The 19983-nt window shown below is 44.9% G+C and overlaps 1 protein-coding gene across 1 annotated transcript in view; it reads left to right on the plus strand.

The window, feature by feature from the left end:
- The first annotated feature begins 273 nt into the window (after nt 1–273).
- LOC146859093 (eosinophil peroxidase-like) overlaps nt 274–19983 on the plus strand; it is a 55075-nt gene continuing 35365 nt past the window's right edge. The window contains exons 1-6 of the mRNA XM_085649746.1: nt 274–337; nt 988–1065; nt 5070–5163; nt 8021–8196; nt 10580–10700; nt 18305–18434. Of these exons, the coding sequence (XP_085505872.1) occupies nt 990–1065; nt 5070–5163; nt 8021–8196; nt 10580–10700; nt 18305–18434 (597 nt within the window). The 5' untranslated portion in view covers nt 274–337; nt 988–989. The remainder of the gene's footprint in view (nt 338–987; nt 1066–5069; nt 5164–8020; nt 8197–10579; nt 10701–18304; nt 18435–19983) is intronic.

Consider the following 19983-nt stretch of genomic DNA (forward strand, 5'->3'; position numbering starts at 1 on the left):
GCCCACCTCGTCAGCGCTTGGGTGTGTTCACAGTCAGCTTCTGTAGTGTGTGTTCACACATGTGTCGTGATTGTGTCGCTGAGCCCGGTCAGTGTGTTCCTCTTTCAATGGTGGATGGTTTCAGGTGAAGGGGAAATGCGGGCGGGGGGCCTCATCATTGTGCAAGACCCCTGAGACACGGGAAAGGGGATCGGGAGGGGGTGACTGCGGGGGTCACTTCCCAGAGTCACGAGTCACTGGGTCTATAAAAACGAAGGCAATCGTTGTCTCTGCACGGCGCCAGTCAGAGAACACAGCAGCTGAGAGGCCACACATTGTATTGTCACCCTTCCAGCAGGTAAGAGGTTCGCCCTGTCCGTACAGGGACTGAGCGAGAGCAGCGGGGTTAAGAGACTGTCCGAGAGAGGATATAGACACGAGGGATATAGCGCTCGTCCCCCTCCCTCCCAACTGTTGTATATTATATGGTATAGACATATTTCTTTGCAGCACTGAATGCAACTCCAACACCGGTTCAAGGCGCATTGGCCCCTGTGCCAGGACTGTACCCGGCTGGCACAGCATCTCTGTGGGTGGGGTGACGCGGTGCCCGCACACGCCCTGTGATTGGCAGTGAATCCCGATTTCTTCTGTGACACCGGGTGCAGCATCAGCCCCTGTGTGTACCCCGGGGGTCAGGCTTCCCCCAGCTGTTGGAACAGGCCCTGTTCACCCTCTGGAACGCCCATCACAGGCCCCAAGTGACGGGCAGGTAGGCTGCGTCACGGGAGGTCACGAGTCACGACCCTCACTTCTTGGAAAGCAGCCGTGCCCCCCTGCAGTGCGAACCTTGCCAGGCACTGGGGTCAGATGGCGGGGATGCTTGGGGTGCTGGGGATCGAGCGCCCCGCTGTTCCAGAGCCCTTCCTGTGCATGTTGATGCTGAGGGCTGCCGGGGGTAGGTGGGGGGTCGGGCCGGCCTTCTCTAACTCTGTTCTTGCCTTTCAGCCATGGGTCCCGTGAGAGCTGCCCTCCGGTTGCTGCTGGCACTGGGCTTCTTACAGACAGCAGCAGCTTCTTTCTACGGTAAGGCCTTGTCCCGCAGCCGCTGTCCCTCTTCCCTACTGGCCCCTGAGTGCTCATTCCTAAAACATGCTTTAAAACTGTGCAGAATGAAAGCGACATTCAGGCCCCTGCTGAGGCGAAATCAGGTTCAGATAATAACCGAACTAGTGATTTTTGGTTTCACTGTTTCAAACCTAAATGTATATGAAATGTGTTTTTTAGAATTTAGAACTATTCTTGCCTATAAGAAAGGTTAAGACGCCCCCTGACATGTTTTTACCCTGTAGCCTACAAGTTATCCCCCGAGTTAGCGCTCCAGCTTTGGAGAGTGCCCTGTGAGGGGGGTGTTTACTCTGACGGGGTGAGACCGCTACCGAGGACACGCTGGGTTCTAGACTGTTGGACGCGGGTGAGCTCTGTGCGGACCGAGAGCTCCTGAGGGATGAGGTCACAGAGTTTGGGGGTAAAGGCTAGGGGCAGCCGTGACTTCGGGCAGGAGTGGACTCAATGAATGTTAGTTATAATGAATATTACAGTGAGTGGAGCTAATGTTTCCTCGAGGCCGGCAGTGGCACGGTGAGACATGTCGGCTCTGGTAGTGGATGACACATGGGTACTAATGGGATTGTTAGTGCAGAGGCAGACGGTGTCAGGGTGAGATGTGGCTGCTATGAGTGTTTGAGAAATACCTGCTATGAGTGCGTGAGATATGCCTGCTATGAGTGGGTGAGGTGTGACTGCTATGAGTGGGTGAGATGTGCCTGCAATGAGTGGGTGAGATGTGCCTGCAATGAATTCTTGAGGTGTCTGTTATGAATGGGTGACAAAATGGCTGCTATGAGTGGCTGAGATGTGTCTGCTATTAGTGGATGAGATATGACTGCTGTGAGAGGGTGAGCCCTGCCTGCTATGAGTAGGTGAGCTGTGCCTGCGTTGAGTGAATGAGATGTGCCTGCCATGAGTGTGTGAAGTGTCTGTTATTAATGGGTGAGGTATGGCTGCTATGAGTAAGTGAGATATGCCTGCAATGAGTGGGTGAGATATATCGGCTACTAGTGGGTGACATATGCTTGCTATGAGTGGGTAAGATATGCCTGCTATGAGCGTGTGAGATATGCCTGCTATGAGTGAGTGAGATATGCCTGCAATGAGTGGGTGAGATATATCGGCTACTAGTGGGTGAGATATGCCTGCTATGAGTGGGTAAGATATGCCTGCTATGAGTAGACAAGATATGCCTGCTATGAGTGGGTGAGATATGCCTGCTATGAGTGAGTGAGATTTGCCTGCTATGAGTGGGTGAGATATATCGGCTACGAGTGAGTGAGATATGCCTGCTCTCATTGTTTGAGTCGTTTAATACTGAAGAGATTGTGCGGAGGCAAGCTGTACGGCCTCTTACACATAGCAATGCACCCTCAGATATACTACACACGTTAACGGTATTGAACAGCAATGCAAGCTTGTAGGCAGTGTACATAAGGACTTGTTGCACACTACAGTGAACAGATGCATTAAGTGAGGAAGATAAAACTATCATGTTATCTTATCTCCCCGGTGCACAACTGGTACTTAGAGGTAGCTTTAGCTGTATGGTAAGACATATTGCCAGACACAACACACAATTGAACACAACATAAAACACACACACAGACAGGGGCGTCTAAACAGCCAATTTCATCCATTGGCTGATGTGGTTCAGTGGACTCTAGGCATTGGATAACAGGATTGTCCATCAGTGCTGATTCCGTCATTGGCACCTCACGGATGTAGGCATCCTTCAAGGTTGACGTTCACACACAATCATTGGCCCCTGCACTCTGTCTGCTCAATCTCCCCCAGTGCTTATCCATTCCTCCCAGGTGCTCCTATCTCGCTCCCCATTTTTTAACTGCACCATTCTTAAAGCCTGTCAGCCATGTTGCAACAGTGAAGTAAAGCTGAGGCCAGCGCCGGCTCTAAAACGGATTGCCCGGGACAGCGCTCTGGGTGGAAAGAAAGTTTGGCATTTGTTGTGTGTCGTTGCGGTGTGACGGAACTGTGTGAGGAACATGGAAATTATGGGGTGCCGTGCTAACAATTACACTGATGTCCATTAAGGGCTGATTACAAAGTCTTTAATGGGACTCGACTGAGATCAAGTGGAATGGACGCGCTGCTCTTTGCATGACAATAAGTCAGGCAGCTGAGCTCCCTGATACGCCCCTCTGAAAAATGGCGCCCAAGGCCAGCCCTGGCTAGGGCATCACGACTCATAAGTGCCCTGAGTCACGGCCGAACCGTGTGCACAGTGACCACCTTTGACTGGTTCTGCAGGTGTAGCTGTATACTCCTGAAAAGGAGGACACTAGGAACCTCTAGTGGCGACCCGAGGTACTGCACTCTGCCACAGAAAACTATTAGTGATGAATTCCAGAACCTTTATTAATAACGTAAAGTACTCCACCTGCCCCTGAAAGCATTTGTTTCAGACTCTAGGACCACCTGTTACTAATCTATGCTCCTGCAGCCTGATCTTCTGTAAACACCTACGATACTGCAGCCTGCTAGAGAAAAGATCTGTTTCTCACGACAGTGACCTCTAGTAACAACCATAGTACCCCCAGGGGCACCCCGCTTTCCCCCCTCCCCCAAATTAGGTTACCCAAAGAAGACACAAGAAACAGTTGTAAATGGGTAACAAATGCTGCAGGATTTATTACATAATTCCAGGATATGTAATAGGTGGGTTATCTTACAGGCGATCCAAGGGCAGGCGGCCATCTACTTCGCCTGCCCCGCCTGATGAGCCGGGCAGTACGGGAACGACCCGCAAGTGCTGCCCCCAAAGTGATTCTTTTTTCGATCACGTGCCGTTGAAATTCTACTCACACCCCCCCTCTCGGGGCGGAGCGTCGCATAGCAAGCCCCCGGTTGTTCAGGCCCACAACCGCCCGCAGGCCTAGCGGGGCGCCGACCGGCTTCCGGGACCTCTCTGGAGGCTCCTCGTTTTGGCTCAGGCACCACGTGGTGCCGCGCAGAGGTACCCTTTGTACCGGCCTGCTTCCAGATCGCCCTGTAACTCCGCCTGCAACGAAAAGAAAAACATTAAAACGTTCAGCCAAAAACCCCACCCCACCACACCACGCCGGGTAAGCGGTAGGGAGGGTAAAAAGGCGAGGTGGGCGACAAAGAGGTCGCCAGTGAGGGTGGGGGAAGGCTAAATAGCCTTCCCTACACACCTGGGCCCGGAAGTGACGTGCGAGGTACTGCAGTCTGAAACAGAAAGGATTTGTTTTTGAATCCATGGAGACTACTGCAGAAATAATTTATCTCTGACTCAAGTGATCACTAGAAACTACCCAACATACTGCAGCTTGTCTTATGTCTGATTGGAGACATTTCTAGTAACAAGCATTAGCAAAGCTGATTTTCAGTTACAGCCATATGTATTGGCTTTTCCAATTCTTGTTTTAAAAAAATTAGACGGGTGGGTTTTGTCAATACTTGTTACAAATCTGCTGTCAGTGTCTAATTTTCCCTTTGTTGTTTTCTTTACTCTCTTTCTCATCGTCCCCATGTACCTTTGCCTACATCTCACTTGACTTTTATCCTTAAGTATTTTTTTACCTTTCCCTGTCTGCACACCACCTTTTTCCATCCAACTTCTTTTAGCTTATTCTCCTGACTTTGCTCTTTGCCTTGTTTTTTTATTCTCTCTTTCCTACCCTGTCTTTTTTGATATCAAAATGTTCCTGCTTCAAGGAACTATGGATACATTTATTAATAAACAGGAAAGGTTTACTCCCTCAAACTTTTCTCACGTTTTTGTGTAAAGAATTCCACGGCAACTGTGAGAAAACCTCCAGAAAATAGCATGATACACAGGACGAATTAAAAGGCTGTGGTTTGTTTTTCCTTGACAATGGCTGAATTCGAGCAGGTACTGTTAGTTTCACAGCAGCACTTGCAGATAAGTGGCAGACTGTAGTCTTTTCTTGTAAATGGCACCAGTCTGTGTTTTAATCTGAGTTTCATCTTTGCAGATGGGCTGGAAGAGGTGGAGACTCCCTTCATTCTCAGGTGTGCTGAAGAAGCCAAGCACCTGGTGGATTCCGCCTACAAGCACACGCGCCAAACGTGAGTCTGAAGGTTTGGGTATTACTGAGTCATATCTATAAGACAATTTCTCATGTGTGGGAGTAACAGAGAGGTGTAATACTACTGCAATCAGGCGCAGAATGCCTGGCTGATTCCGACGTCTGACATGTCTCTTCAGGATTCTTTATTCAATTTCCGAACCTCCATCTTTCACCATCAAAGCTGACATCACTTCCTGTCTTCTGGTCTCTGACCTTCTCGGACCTGCACATTCAGAGCTTCCACCACTCCCCAACATGCTCTTTCAGAGCTGCATCATAACATGTTTTAGAGCCTGCCCCTTTCAAAATAGGCAACTACTAATCTCTCAATTCGTTGCTCTACAGCTGCCATCACTGTTAGAGTGAAGAGAGAATTCACCATAGATCACTGCCAGAAATCCTATCATTGTTAGGACTCTGAACAGTGACCTGCCCTTTCAGAGCAATCATAACTGCCCGAATTCTAACTTAGCCCCTTGGAGCTTCCATCACGGCTGAATCTATCACTCCCATAAATCCACAAGATTTGCTCTATATGCACCCGATTAAGATCCGCCACCTCTTAACGAGCTCCACTTCCTCTTAGGCTCACCACTACCTGCTGGTGAAGCGTGCACCACTGCTGTTGATACTATGTTTGTTTGGTGAATGTGGGGTGGCTTATTCTACCCTGCCCTTGTATGTCACACCTCTCCTCTCTCCGATGGTGAAGCATTTATTGCCGCTGGTGATACTGTGTCTGTTCTGTGTATGTGGGGTGGCTTAGCCTACCCTCCATGAGTGTCACACCTCTCCTCTCTGCGATGGTGAAGCATTCATTGCTGCTGTTGATACTATGTCTGTTCTGTGTAAGTGAGGTGGCTTAGTCTACCCTGCCCTTGTGTGTCACACCTCTCTTCTCTCCGACGGTGAAGCATTCATTGCTGCTGGTGTTACTGTGTGTGTTCTGTGTACGTGAGGTGGCTTAGTCTACCCTCCATGAGTGTCACACCTCTCTTCTCTCCGACGGTGAAGCATTCATTGCTGCTGGTGTTACTGTGTCTGTTCTGTGTATGTGGGGTGGCTTAGTCTACCCTCCATGAGTGTCACACCTCTCCTCTCTGCGATGGTGAAGCATTCATTGCTGCTGTTGATACTATGTCTGGTCTGTGTATGTGAGGTGGCCTAGTCTACCCTGCTCTTGTATGTCACACCTCTCCTCTCTCCGATGGTGAAGCATTCTTTGCTGCTGGTGATACTATGGGCCTGATCTAGTTTAGAAGATAGACTACTCTGTCACAAAGATGATGGCTATCCCGTCCGCCTTATTGGAAGTGTTTTATATCCTAAGGTAGTTGTAATAAGGTGGTTGGGATATCAGTTGCGTTTGTGATGGAGTAACCCGCCTTCAAACTCTACATTAGGTCCTATATTTGCTCTATGCGAGGTAGCTTGGTCTACCCTTCCCATGTGTGCTGTGCCTCATTTCTCTCTGCGGGTGAAGTATGCCACCCCTACTTTACTTCAGATCTTGATACCCTAACCACTAACTCCACTCCTCATTCCTCACACCTAAAGAGATCACACAGAGATTATGTAGGGACGTCTTTTTGCCGAGGCCAGCTTTCCAACTAAGTAGGATTTAGTAACTGTACACCCATTTCATGACAGGACCTGCTTTGGCCCTCGTTACGAGTGGGCACTTTGCGCCAAATTGGTATTTTGAGATTTACTGTTATTCACCTCACAATTTTTACCAAGTAAAATCTAGTGGAATTAGCGCCGACAAAAACACTGCACATACACAGTTTACAAACCACAGAGAAGGACAAAATATGCAGTATTACCACGTTAGCCCTCATTCTGAAGTGTGGACATCAGAATAGTGCAACATCACACTAAGTAACAACCAAACCCCATGCTATTGATATTTTCCCGCACGATATTAGGATATGCAGCACAAAAAGATGATAGAGGGAATGCTGAACACTGGCCACCATTCATCCCTAGTCTCAGATACGGGTATAATCCATCATTCTTTTCCTTGCCACGCCATTCCAGTTCAAACCCAGCCATTTCAAATCAGCATTGATCCTGCTCCCCATGGGAACAGTCCATCCGGAACTGCCAGGCCATGGCCTCCCTGGACCGGAAAACAAGCATCCTGGGGCCAGTTGTGGGGTATCACCAAACTTAGCATCTTGATTTAGACTTAAACTTCTGAGTGTGCACAAATCAGATATTGAGACGAATGGTGGTCAGTAGAAACCAAGTAGAAAAGTTATTTAGTGATATAGTCCTGTTACTACAATACACAGATGATCTGCTCCTAATATTTGATTCCATTGGAGGATCACTGGAGGACTGTCAAGGGCTCTCATGACATTAATGGTAAACTGGTTAAGAATGTGTAGACTCTTCGCACATCAGAAATTCAGATTGTTAAGATTGGTCTCGAAAACGTTATTTTTAGGATAAAAGTTTGTCTTTCTGTTTTGCCTGCAAGAACCTCCTGTCCAAGCTCAGAATTTGAAAATCTTACCTAATGGGGAGGTACAGCATGCGAGGAACAACATGTTCTAGAGAAGTTAGTATCATAAAATAAGGGAAAAGGGGTACACTTGTTAGATTCAGATCTAGAAATGAAAAGAGTAACTGCACTACAAAGCTCACTTTTTTGATAACCATAAAAGTGAATCAGAACTTTAAGGCATGTAGGTCCAGTCCTCGGCCACGGGGCTTGCACTGCTGCGGTGCTGCTCATGATCTGTGTGTAGATCAATGTCTTCATTTGCAGCTCTGGCAATTGACACATTTAACTAAAAATTAAAGACACAACAAATTGACCAGACCCAAAATATATTTTTCCTTCCCAGTTTAAAGAACAAACTGAAGCAGGGGAGCCTCTCGCCCTCGGACATCATGGCTTTCTTCAAGCAGCCGGTGGCCGGCAGCAGGACCGCCATCCGGGCAGCGGATTATATGGAGACCACCTTCCAATTGTTGAAGGAGAGGGTGGAGAACTCCTACCAGAGGCCCTTCAATATCACAGGTAAGAGACTGATGAATAGCCCTGGGAGGTGACTGTTCACTAACTAGCAACTAGCAAAGTGCTGCTCAGTCTAACCAACCAGAGAGGGCTCAGTACAGCCACTGGCAAACTGTTTAGTATAACCACTAAGAGGCTGTTTAGTATTACATATCATATATTATATGCAAGAGGCTGTCCATTGCAACCAGTGAAATACTCTTCAGAGGATATCCAACCGCAGGAGGTCAAATACAACCACTGATAGTCTGTTCATTCTAACACACCACTGACAGACTGCTTAGTGCAACCAGTAAGAGATTGTTAAGTATCGCCACTAGATAATGTCCAATAAAGCTACCAAAAGACTGTATGTTCCAACCAAAGAGAGACAGTTCAGAGATTAACCAACAAGAGGAGGCTCAACACAACCACTGAGAGAATGTTCAGAGTGTCTCCAACCAGAGGAGACCGAGTACTACCAATGATAGATTGTACTGCATAACAAAGAAATACAACAATTAGCAGCCTGTTTAGTGGAACCAGTAAGAGATTAGAATATGGTGAGTATAAATAAGAATGTAGGCAAGCGGAAAGTAATTCCTACTATAAGCTAACAGGGAGTCCCTGGTAGATCAGTGGCCACTTTAGAATGGGTTAGAAGACCTGGCATTCACTGCATCTACTGTGTTGTTGTAATGTAGACTCTGCCTCACTTTAACCTGTGCCAGCAATCATGGGCAGAGAGAGACCCAAGTCCTCTACATGCGACCAAAGCCTATGACCAACAGAACATGACTTCTGAAAGTCAAATTCCCTCAATTCTCCTTTCCCAGAGTTTAGGAAGGGGGGGGGTGGGTAGAGGAGGCTTTGTTGGTGTGTGGAAGACACTCTCTCTGAAAAATACAATGCTTTTGGGAAGGGAGCTGGGTCTGTCTGGCACGCAGCCTCCATAGTCTGGTTTGGTGCTCTTAAGGTACAGCAACAGCATATATTGTGTTGACAATACACCATTTCAGTAGACAAAGTTAAAAAATGAAGCATGCTCTGATGTTGTACTATATTTTTTTAAATTCTTTGTCAGTTGAAATCCTCACAATCTCCTCAGTAATTGTTTCTTGAAGTGCACAAAAACACATTTCTTTGAGTGGACTTTTTGCAGGTTTGTTATCGTCTCTTGACCTCTTTCTTGAAGTATCTACTCTACTGAATATTCGTAATTTCCATTGTGGTTTTATTTGTAATTTTTAGCATTTTTAAATTTGTAATATATTTAAAATGTTCCTTAAGTTATTTATCCATTTGTTTATCAAGCATATATCCTTCCAATCTTATTTCAATCAATCAATCAATCAATCAATCAATCAATCAATCAATCAGGGTTTTGTAAAGCGTGCTACTCACCCGTGAGGGTCTCAAGGAGCTACGGATGAGGGCGGTGTTCAGCAGATCCGTTCAGTGGAAGAGCCAGGCCCTGAGAGCCTTTCTGAAGGTGTTCAGGGAGGAGGCATGCCTGATGTCTGCCGGGAGTTCGTTCCATGTTTAGGCCGCGATGTGGGAGAATGATCTTCAGCCTGCTCTGGCTTTGTGGATGCATGGGGTTTTTGCCATTGCGAGGTTGGAAGATCAGAGGTTCCTCTTGGGTACGTGGAAGTTGATTCTGTCGTTGAGGTATTCGGGCCTGGTGTTGTGCAGGCATTTATAGGCATGGGTGAGGATTTTGAAGGTGACTCTTTTCTCCATGGGGAGCCAGTGGAATCTTCATAGGTGTTGGCTGATGTGTACATGCCAGGGGGTGCCGAGGACAAGTCTGGCGGCGGAGTTCTGTATCGTCTGGAGTTTGCGGAGTAAGAGCTTGTTTATGCCGTGTTGAGCGTGTTTCCATAGTCAAGTCTGCTGGTGATGAGTGCGTGAGTGACTGTCTTTCTTGACTCAGGGGGGATCTACTTGAAAGTCTTGCTGAGTATTCGGAGGGTGTTGAAGCAGCTGGATGTGAAGGCGTTGACCTGTCAGTTCATGGTGAGGGATGAGTTGAGAATGATGCCGAGGTTTTTGGCGTGGTCCGAGGTTTGGATTTTTTTTTGTACAGTGCCCTATTGCTCTACTTTTCCCAGAATGCACTTTGTACATTCTATACTTAAAGGAGACAAGACTATTAGCAGATAAAGGAACAATGTGAGATGACCAGTAAAACAGCTCCCAATCTAACAACTTAAGGATTTTTTGGGAAAAATAATTTTGATAAAAGTACTTGAATAAGGCAAGCATGGTAAAAAACATTTGAAACAAACCAGGCAATGGAATGGTTTGGCAAATGTATTGGGAGTTAAAAAGTACATATTCAGTAATAGAGGGGTTGGGAGGATTAGTAATGATTTAATAATACTTTTGCTGTAACCGTTTGCAGATATACTCACTGCTGAACAGCTTCACTCCGTCTCCAAGGTCACTGGGTGTGCCTATCAGTCAATGCCGGCAGCTTGTCCGGACAGTCGATACAGAACCATCACTGGCGAATGCAACAACAGGTAACTGTGCTCACTGTGGCTTCCTTTGACATATAATGCCTGTGGGTCAATCTGAGCTATGAGAGGGGCCACTGGAGTTATGTAACTGTGTGTCTGTGGTATTTTTCCGCATAATTATGGATCTGCCGCAATTGTTACATAATCCATTATCTGTTGCATAGTCTCCAGATTTTAACAAAAAAAAATAGTTTCTAGCTCAAACAGTTCAGAAATTTGTAAAAACCCTGTTCTGTGTTTTGCCACATAGTGTAAGTACCCTTTGCCAAAGTACACTGGTCAGCGTTCTGTTGGTAATAGCTATGTTTAGATGTACTAATAAGATACAGTGCATGCCCAGATAGTGTTAATAAGTGAAATATTACAAATTAATGAAGTAATACTATCCAAAAATGTACCGCATTACGCCACATCATTTGCTGTTTCTTGGCACATAATTTCGCCATCTTCTGCCACATAATTCTAGCGGCCCTGGATATGAGCACTTGGCCCTCAGTTGGAGATTGTCATACATTCATTCAAGTTGTGTTTAATATGCTGTAAATGGTTTGCCGTACATCTAACTCTCCCCTCCAATGTAAATTAATGTGACAAGGTATGAGGTGGTCACTACAGAGAATGGATAATCTGACTACTTAATTTGAAAAAAGTGCCTTTCTCAGAAATGGAAGGGTTCATGTAATGTTCAGCACAATAAATTCCTTAGGACACAGACAGCCTCCCCAAACAGGGAAGTTGCTATCAGTCCTTTGCTGCAGTATAGTACAGTTAATATGTGCTCCAGGCAGGATGCTCTTAGTGGAACATGCACAGAACCAAATGTAGGGTGGAGGAATTGAGTACAGCCTGTGATCAGGTGACACCTTTTTTCTGAATGCCACTTACCATTTCAGAGAACGTGTATCACCTATTGAGTAGATTCTTATTGTTGTAAGGACATTGTTTTATATTACAAAGGCATAATCTGAATGAATAGATGAATGACTACATGAATGAATGCATCATTTACTGCATAGTAATTTTAAACCATTGCAACTCAAGCTGGGCTATATATGTTTTCATCAACAGGACACTTCATATTATACAGTTTAAAAAATGTTTTTTGTAGAACATACACACAAAATCTGGTGTAATGAAAATCCTATTATACTATATTATCTGAGCAGTTGCTACTTCTCACAAAATAGCCGCCACAAGCACGGAAGCTCCACTACAAGCTCCTCTACCCTGGGATACATTAGGTGCAAATTCTTCTCAGGAAATCCCATCCAGGAATGAAGCTGTAAGTTATGAGACCTGAATGAGAATCCAAAAAGGTTTACAGTCCCATCCGCTCTCCGGTCACTTGTGATTGCATCGTCCCCATGACCAAGCTAGATGTGAGATGAAATGCTACCGTTGTAAATTGCATGTGGTTCACGGAGGGATGCTGAGGTCATGTCTGGCACAGACTCATACTGAAGGAGCTGGTAGCAGGGCACAGAGCCAGTAGTGACCAGGAGAGGAGGCCTCCTCTACTCCTCTACTACTCATGCATTCACCCTGATCCACCTACATCACTGGTACTGCTCATCACCGTCTGCCCACCTACTGCGTCTGTAATGCTGAGTTCTTAGACTAAAGCTCAAGCTTAACTGTCTCCACGACTGTTCCAAGCCGGGCACCCTCTGCCTCCTTTGAAGGACGTGAGGCTGGACTGGATATAATTGACCTGACTCTTTCAAACCCAGCATCTTGCTTTAAGAACTTACGTCTGCTCAACTTCCTCTGCAAGTTTTCATACCATGAATCTCCCCCTGCTGCTGGAAAAGAGTACCTCCACCAACCATATAAAAAAGAATATGTCCAGAAAAAAGACTACCACTCACCTTCCTTCAAAAGAACCAAGTACTAACCTAAACCAAACCTTGCAGTAAGATAGTATTTCTTGAGACTGCCACACAGTGCCCTTCTCTGCAATAGGGAACTATGAAACTAGCTAGAATAAAGACCATGGCTTTGGACCTCATTTACTTCTGGCAACAATAGTAAACCCAACTGCACTCACCTTCAGCTTTATAGACATGAACAAATTCCATTTCTTTCACCTGGAAGCTGTGTTAGTATAAAGCCTATGGTAAATTCCTCCCTCTGCCTACAACCTTACACCCCCTCCAACGTTCTCTCTTCCCAAACCCCCTTCTGATTACCTCCCAAATTCCTTCAATGCATCTCAACTTTCACGGTCCCCAAATTCATTCTCTCCTGCTGATTCCAGCACGGACTCAACATAGTCTCCTACGCCGACGACATGCAGCTCAACCTCTCCCTCACCAAAGACCCCATCACCACCAGACTCAGCTTTCAGGAAGGTATAAAGGACGTCCCATCCTGGATGTGCAACACCTGCCTGAAGCTCAACTCGGAGAAGACAGAGGTCCTCGTCCTCGGACCCTCCCTCTCTGCCTGGGACAGCCCCTGGTGGCCCACCGCCCTTGGCAGCCCGCCCACCCCCACCAACCATGCCCGGAACCTCGGCATCATACTCAACTCCTCCCTCTGCATGATCCGACAGGTCAACGCTGTCACCTCCACCTGCTTCAACACCCTCCGCATCTTTCTCAAGTCCTTCAAATGGATCCTCCCGAATCAAGAAAATCCATCAACCACGCACTCATAACCAGCAGACTAGACCATAGAAACGCCCTCTACGCCGCAATCAACAAGTCTCTGCTCCTCAAACTGCAGACCATTCAGAACACCGCAGCCAGAATCGTTCTCGGCATCCCTCGACAAGAGCACATCAACCAACACCTGCGAGACCTCCACTGGCTTCCCATCGAGAAGAGAATGACCTTCAAGATACTTACCCACGCCTTCAAATAGCGCCACAACACCGGACCCCATTACCTCAACAAGAGAATCATCTTCCATGTACCCAAGAGAAACCTCTAATCCGCCGAACTCGCCCTCACTGAAACCCTGCGCATCTGCAGAGCCAGAACTGGCAAAAGGGCCTTCTTCTACATCGCGGCCAAGACCTAGAACGAGCCCCTAGTCGACATCAGATGTGCCCCATCTCTGAACATCTTCAGGAAGACACTCAAGACCTGGCTCTTCAGCTGAACGGAGCTGCTCCCCCCCCCACTTCCCCCAGCGCCTTGAGACCCTCGCAAGTGAGTAGCGTGCTTACAATTCCCTGATTGATTCCTTGGGTGACACGGAGACCCCATCTCCCAGACTCAGCCGCCAGCCTGATAGGGCAATCCAAGTTTCATCTCCACAAACTATACTCGTCTCCCCCTCCAGATCTACAACCTCCTTGGCTAAATTGACTTAGAAAATTGAAATTGAAGCTTTATCTCAGGGCGCACCTCATCTACCAACCCAACCAACGGCCCTGATAAATAATCCGGGAAGATAGACTTTCAAGATGCAATTGTGCACCTTGCTCCAGGAGAACACAATACTCCCTCAATGATGGAGAAATTGGCAAAGCTGTTGAACTTTATAGTGACTCTGTGAACTAGTTTAAAGCCAGATAATCACTTGCCCCAATTCTAAACAGGTAAGTGATCAAACCCATTAAACCCCATCATTCCAGTTATTATAAACAATAGACCTACCCACACCTACCCGTAACGTAAAAGGAAGGAACCTGATTTCAATACCTAACAGTCAGTTGCAAAACCCTGTGTTCATTACAAGACACTCTTTTCATTGATGCATGCTGCACATCTGTTCAGTAGTTAAATACTGTATGTGGATTCCTAACACCATCTTGATTTTCAACCTTGAAAACCTAGTCACAACTGAAATAGGGCTCTCCGAGTCCTTCAACAGCCTTCTTTCCTAGCAGTATTTTCCTAAATGATGTAACTGAGGGGACAGGCATGGTGGTGGTGTAGTTCTTATTCATAAGATCACATTAGGCTTCTGAAAATGTCCTGCTGTTTAGTAACAATTCTTCCAATGCCCTTCAAAGGAGATCTTCACGAATAAGGCATCTACTCTCAGGTAAAATGTCATCTACCAACCGCCTAGTAAAGACAACACATTTATTGAAGAGTGCATGGACTTCATTATAATTCAACTGTTGATTCTTGAGGCCAGCACCTTCCTCAGGTATTTCTGTATTGAGGTGACATCCAAGACCAATCTGTCAATCTATTGCCTTCTTTCCTTGTTGACAGCATTTTCATACAAAAGCTGTTGAAACTCCTCATAGTTTAAGGCCTACCTTCTTGGTCTGCTCATCTCAAAGGATATCCCTTTGTCTGCCAAAGACCTCCTACTGGTGGACTGGTCTGACCATTTTCAGATTTCATTCACTCTGGCCTATGGCCACCGGAAAACCTAATGACAACAGAAACAAGAGACAATGTGGTTTCCTGACACCAAAACCATAGACATGACAGCTCTTCTCGACAGGGCTAGATGGAACATTTCCTCATGTTATTCTTAGAAAGACATGAACACCACTACAGAGAAATACAACAAGTGCATGAGGATTCAGTTGAAATATTTGTTTTATTGAAAAGCAAATAAAAAAGACTGAACCCTTCACTCTCCTTCTTTTCAAAACATATGTATCAAGAAAGACAAGCCCAAGGAAAACTCAATAAAGTCTTGAGACATTCCCCCTCCCCAATTATTCTGCTGCAACTTAGGTCTAAAAAATGCTGTAGGAACAAATGATAAACGGAATGGTGGCATGGTGAGCAAAAGAACCATGAATTTACCCCAGATCTGTGATTGGGGGTGAGTGTCTGAAAAGTTTCAGCACACTGTCCATCATCTCCTTGTGTTTGCTTTGTTCACTTTAAGTGTGCCGGGTATGCCCAGACATCGTTCCCGGGCTCACTGTGCCACTGTATTCAAGCTATCCTGGTTGATGAGGAGTGATACGCCCAACCAGTCCTAGGGTGCTTGTTTCTGGTCCAGTGAGGACCTGACTTCGCAGTTTGAGCTGGACTGCTCCCATGAAGAGCAGGGTCAAAACTGATTTGCATATGGCTGGGTCAAAGCTGGAGTGGCATGGTGAGCAAAAGAACAGAGAATGTAAGCCAGATCTCTTGACTGGGGGTGAATGTTTGATTTGTTCCACATTCCATCATTTGTGTGTCTTTTGCTCTCTCGCAACTTAGGGCCGGCACACAAAGCTGTGAATCTCTCATTTTCATTTATAAGTCCTCTCTCATTACATTTTTTCCTACTGCTGGTATGTTCTTTAAGCAGAGATGAACAGAGGATATGGACCCACGTATTTGGACTAATCTATACATACTTTATTGGGGATGCCCTCTTTACTCATGGGCGAGCTTGAGTCCTCTTGTTCTCTACAAGCAAAGTACCAGTCTGAAATGCCCGGTTTTCCACACTTTAAGCCCTTCTTTGCAAAGAAAAGAAATTCTATTCAGGTCTCTCTTTCACCCATTCTGTTGACCTCAATGACCAAAAACTCACCTGTAAGGCACATTCTCGCTGGTCTGACTTTGATGCAATATCGAACACGGAGCTACTCAAAACTAAACTGCCAAGTCACTTCAATGCACTGTGCCAGGATCCATTAGTAAGAAGTTTGCCAAAGAGCTGCTACCCTTCTGGACCACTTTATTGAATTTGTCAGCTAAGCAAGACACCTTCCCAGATTATCTGAAAGTTAGACAGTCTCCTACCTTCTGAAAAAAAGCCTGTGCAGACTCAAGGAACTCAAACAACTGCCATAAACCTTTCCTTCCTAGGCAAAATGCGAGAAAGCTGGGTAGTCTTACAACTTTCTTTTGATATCCAGAAAAACAACATCCCGGACTAATTCCAATCGGGTAGGGCTGCATCACATGGACCTTAATACTGCAAGTGCTTGAGGACGCATTCTGTTTCCTCAAATAGAGCAACCCCTGCCATCATCTTCTTCTATACCTTTCAGATGCCATTGATACAGTTAATATCCTGAAAGAATAGATGGGCACTGAGGCAACATTTCTAAATTGGATTACCTCATATCTCTCCAAAAACGTCCAAGCGAATAAAACAGTGAGTTCCATATCAAGTGAAGTTAACCTTATCACTCAGGAATCAATATTGTCTCACACTCTTTGAGAAATCCTCAGTAATGTTGGTATACTTTTCACCAGTATGCTGATGATAATCAGACCCTTATCAGAATTTCCTGCTCAACCAACACCCACTCGCTTAACAATACCCTGTCCAGAATTCAAAAGCAGGTGTCCATCCACAACCTAAAACTCACCAAACTAAAACAGAACTCTTTTTAATCTTACCGCAAAAATTCCTGTGTGCCTGTCGAATAGCGGATTAAATCTTGCTCTTTCCTGGGTTGCATACTAGTGATTGTGGACAGTGTGAAATAAATAGGATTCATATTTGAAAATCGGCTTAATCTACAATCTCATATCGATGGCTACAAACTCACGCTACCACCTTAGATTACTTTGGGGTATCAGACATCCCTAACTAAGACTTTAAGTCCCTAGTCAGGACACAAGTTCTCTCCAGATTAGACTATGGGAACTTCCTTCTATCTGATTTACACTAAAGTTCACCTGGCCTCCCTCAAACCTGTTCTTAACAGTGCCTCTTTAATTAGTTCAGGGTACAAAAGTGGTGACCACATCTTTCCTATCCTTCTCACTTGTGAATGGCTCCACATTGGAGTATGGGCACAATTTACGGGGCACAATTTACAACTGTTTACCTTGCTCAGTGACTACTGCAAAACTCCAAAGCCTCCTGTCAGGCTAAGAAACTGAAAATCTCTTGTGCACAACTGTGGTCAAGGAATGTTGAATCCCTCCTACTCAAACTCCTGACATTCAAATATGAGTATTGTATGAGGCAGTTCTTCTTCAGTATTTCTGCTAGGATCTGAAACTCTCTTATCCAACTCAACGCATGGTCCACATGGCAGGTTACTTTAAAAGAGGAACTTAAAGCCCTCCTCCTCTTACAAAGACACTCTGATCACTGACTGCTGTTAACACCACCACCCAATGCCCATTGCCTCTTCTTGACTGTCTTGTTCTGCGGTTTTTGGTTTCTATTGTTTGTCCACATTAGTTGGCATTCTCTTGTACAGCGCTCTAATTTCCTTGGGTCACGTTTGCGCTGTAGGATATTGCAAAAGAAATAAAAAAATGACTGCATAATCGATATATTTAACAAAAGAACTTAACAGCTGTGCATCACTCTCTTTCAAACAATTATGCAAAGCCTCTTTGGAGAAATGGGTCTTGAACCCTAATAGTGGTGGTAATAAATATTTTCTTCTGAAGTTCTAATAAAGACTTACTTTTTTTAGTTTTGTCTGTCCAGTTCGTTTTTCTTCTTACTTTCTACCTTAGGATCCCATTTTTTGGTTAGTGAGGGCTCAGTAATGGAATTGCAGTTGGTGTTCCCTGACATTCTTTTGCATTCTGTTTAATTAATTTTAACATAACACCATTTTATTACTATGTCTCAAAACATTCAGTTCAAAAACTGTACTTCAAAGCAGCATTTGATAGGTGGGTACCTCAATATGTTTGACCTTACAATGTTTAACACCAAGATTATTAGCAGTGCCTAATCCCAGCGTTCGTTGCACTTGTCTTACATTCTCGTTGTAGGAGGAATCCGCTTCTCGGTGCTTCAAACAGGGGGTTTGCTCGTTGGCTTCCTGCGGAATATGAAGATGGACGTTCACTCCCCAAAGGATGGACAGAGAACAGAAGAATAAACGGATTTGAACTCCCTCTGGTACAGTATGAGGGCTTTGAACTGTGGTGAAGTAGGAGGGCTTCTGCTCTGTAATATGACTGATGGTAGAGCCAGTGGTTAAGAGGGGAGGTGTCTACCTACCATACGATAGAGTAGCTGTACAAACCACGTTCTGTAGTAGGCACATAGTAGGGATCACCAAATAAGACAGATTACTTCTTGAATATATCAGGTGCCACAAATGCTCCAAGGGAAAGTAGTCAGTAAAATGTAGGTAGGACACCCAACTTGGAGCAAAGCGTCTTTGTTCAACCTCCTGATCCTACTGACTCTCACAGCGAACATTCCAGGCACAACACTCACATCATTCCACACATGCATCATCACTTAAGCAGTGTACCTCAATGACATTGCACATAAAAATATATCAAGTGTCAATACTTTGCTGGTGAGTATTGCTAAATTTATATCATGATTCATTACATTTGGTACATCTTTACTCCCCATATCAGTAAAGGTAAGCATTTATAAATAATGAAAACATAGGAAAAGGGTTACGGAGATAAATAGTATTAAAATTGAATGATTTAAACTAGTTGAAATAGCAATTTAAGTGAATACATAAAATATTAAGTTGAAATAAAAAAGTTTTAAGAATCAGTCACAAAATTAGTACAATAATAAACAGAAAAATAAAAAGGAATTTGTTTAAGCTGATACATTTACAAAAGCTACATGCAGGTGCATAAATAAATATAACATGAACTCACCATACATATATATTTTATCAGGAAGTGATGTGTAGTCATGGTTGTTTTGTGTTTTGCTACTAACTTTGGCACAGCACATAGATCTGCGTGAAACTTTAAAAAAAACAGGTTCATCTTCTTTAGGCCCTTCATGGCATGGCATGTCGTGTTCATGTCATATAAGGGGCAGGGGTGTCACACTTCAAGAAAAACAGTGATGTTCACATTTCCAGAATAAGAAGGGTGTCCGCACTTTCAGGTGAGCAGAGGAATATATTTTTCAGAGCAGGATGGGGTGATCCTATTTCCAGAGGAATATGAGAAATGGCAACATATTCAAATGAGGTTATGATACATCCAAAAGGGGAAAGGAGAGTCCCACTTTCTGAAAACAAGGCAATGCTTTTATAAGAGGGGATGGGTGTTCACACACCCAGCAGAGAAGGAAGTGTTCTCACTTTGAGAGTTTAACAGGTCTAGCCATGCTTGAAATGGTAAGGCGGTCTCACTTCCAAAGAATGTGAAAGTGGTCTTTTTCTCAGTAATACAATGAGAAGTCTTATTGGTTGTGGAAGAATATAGGTCTCACTTAATAAACATGGTTGTGGGGGCGTCTCATGAAAGAAGGTGGCTCACTCTTCCAGAAGAAGAGATGATAATCAGTTTTTTAGGAGAGGAGTTTGTGGTCTCACTTTCAGAGAAAATGTGGGGTTTTTCTAATCTTTTCTGGATTAGGAAGGAGGGGCTTTCTAACCGTAGACAGATGGTTAATCTCATTTCTAGGGAAAGATGGGATAGTCTGAAGAATTAAGAATGTGTTTAAGCAAGTTGTGTTTGAG

Source organism: Triturus cristatus, chromosome 3_2 (genome assembly GCF_964204655.1).
Source record: "Triturus cristatus chromosome 3_2, aTriCri1.1, whole genome shotgun sequence".
NCBI classification, from domain to species: Eukaryota; Metazoa; Chordata; class Amphibia; order Caudata; family Salamandridae; genus Triturus; species Triturus cristatus.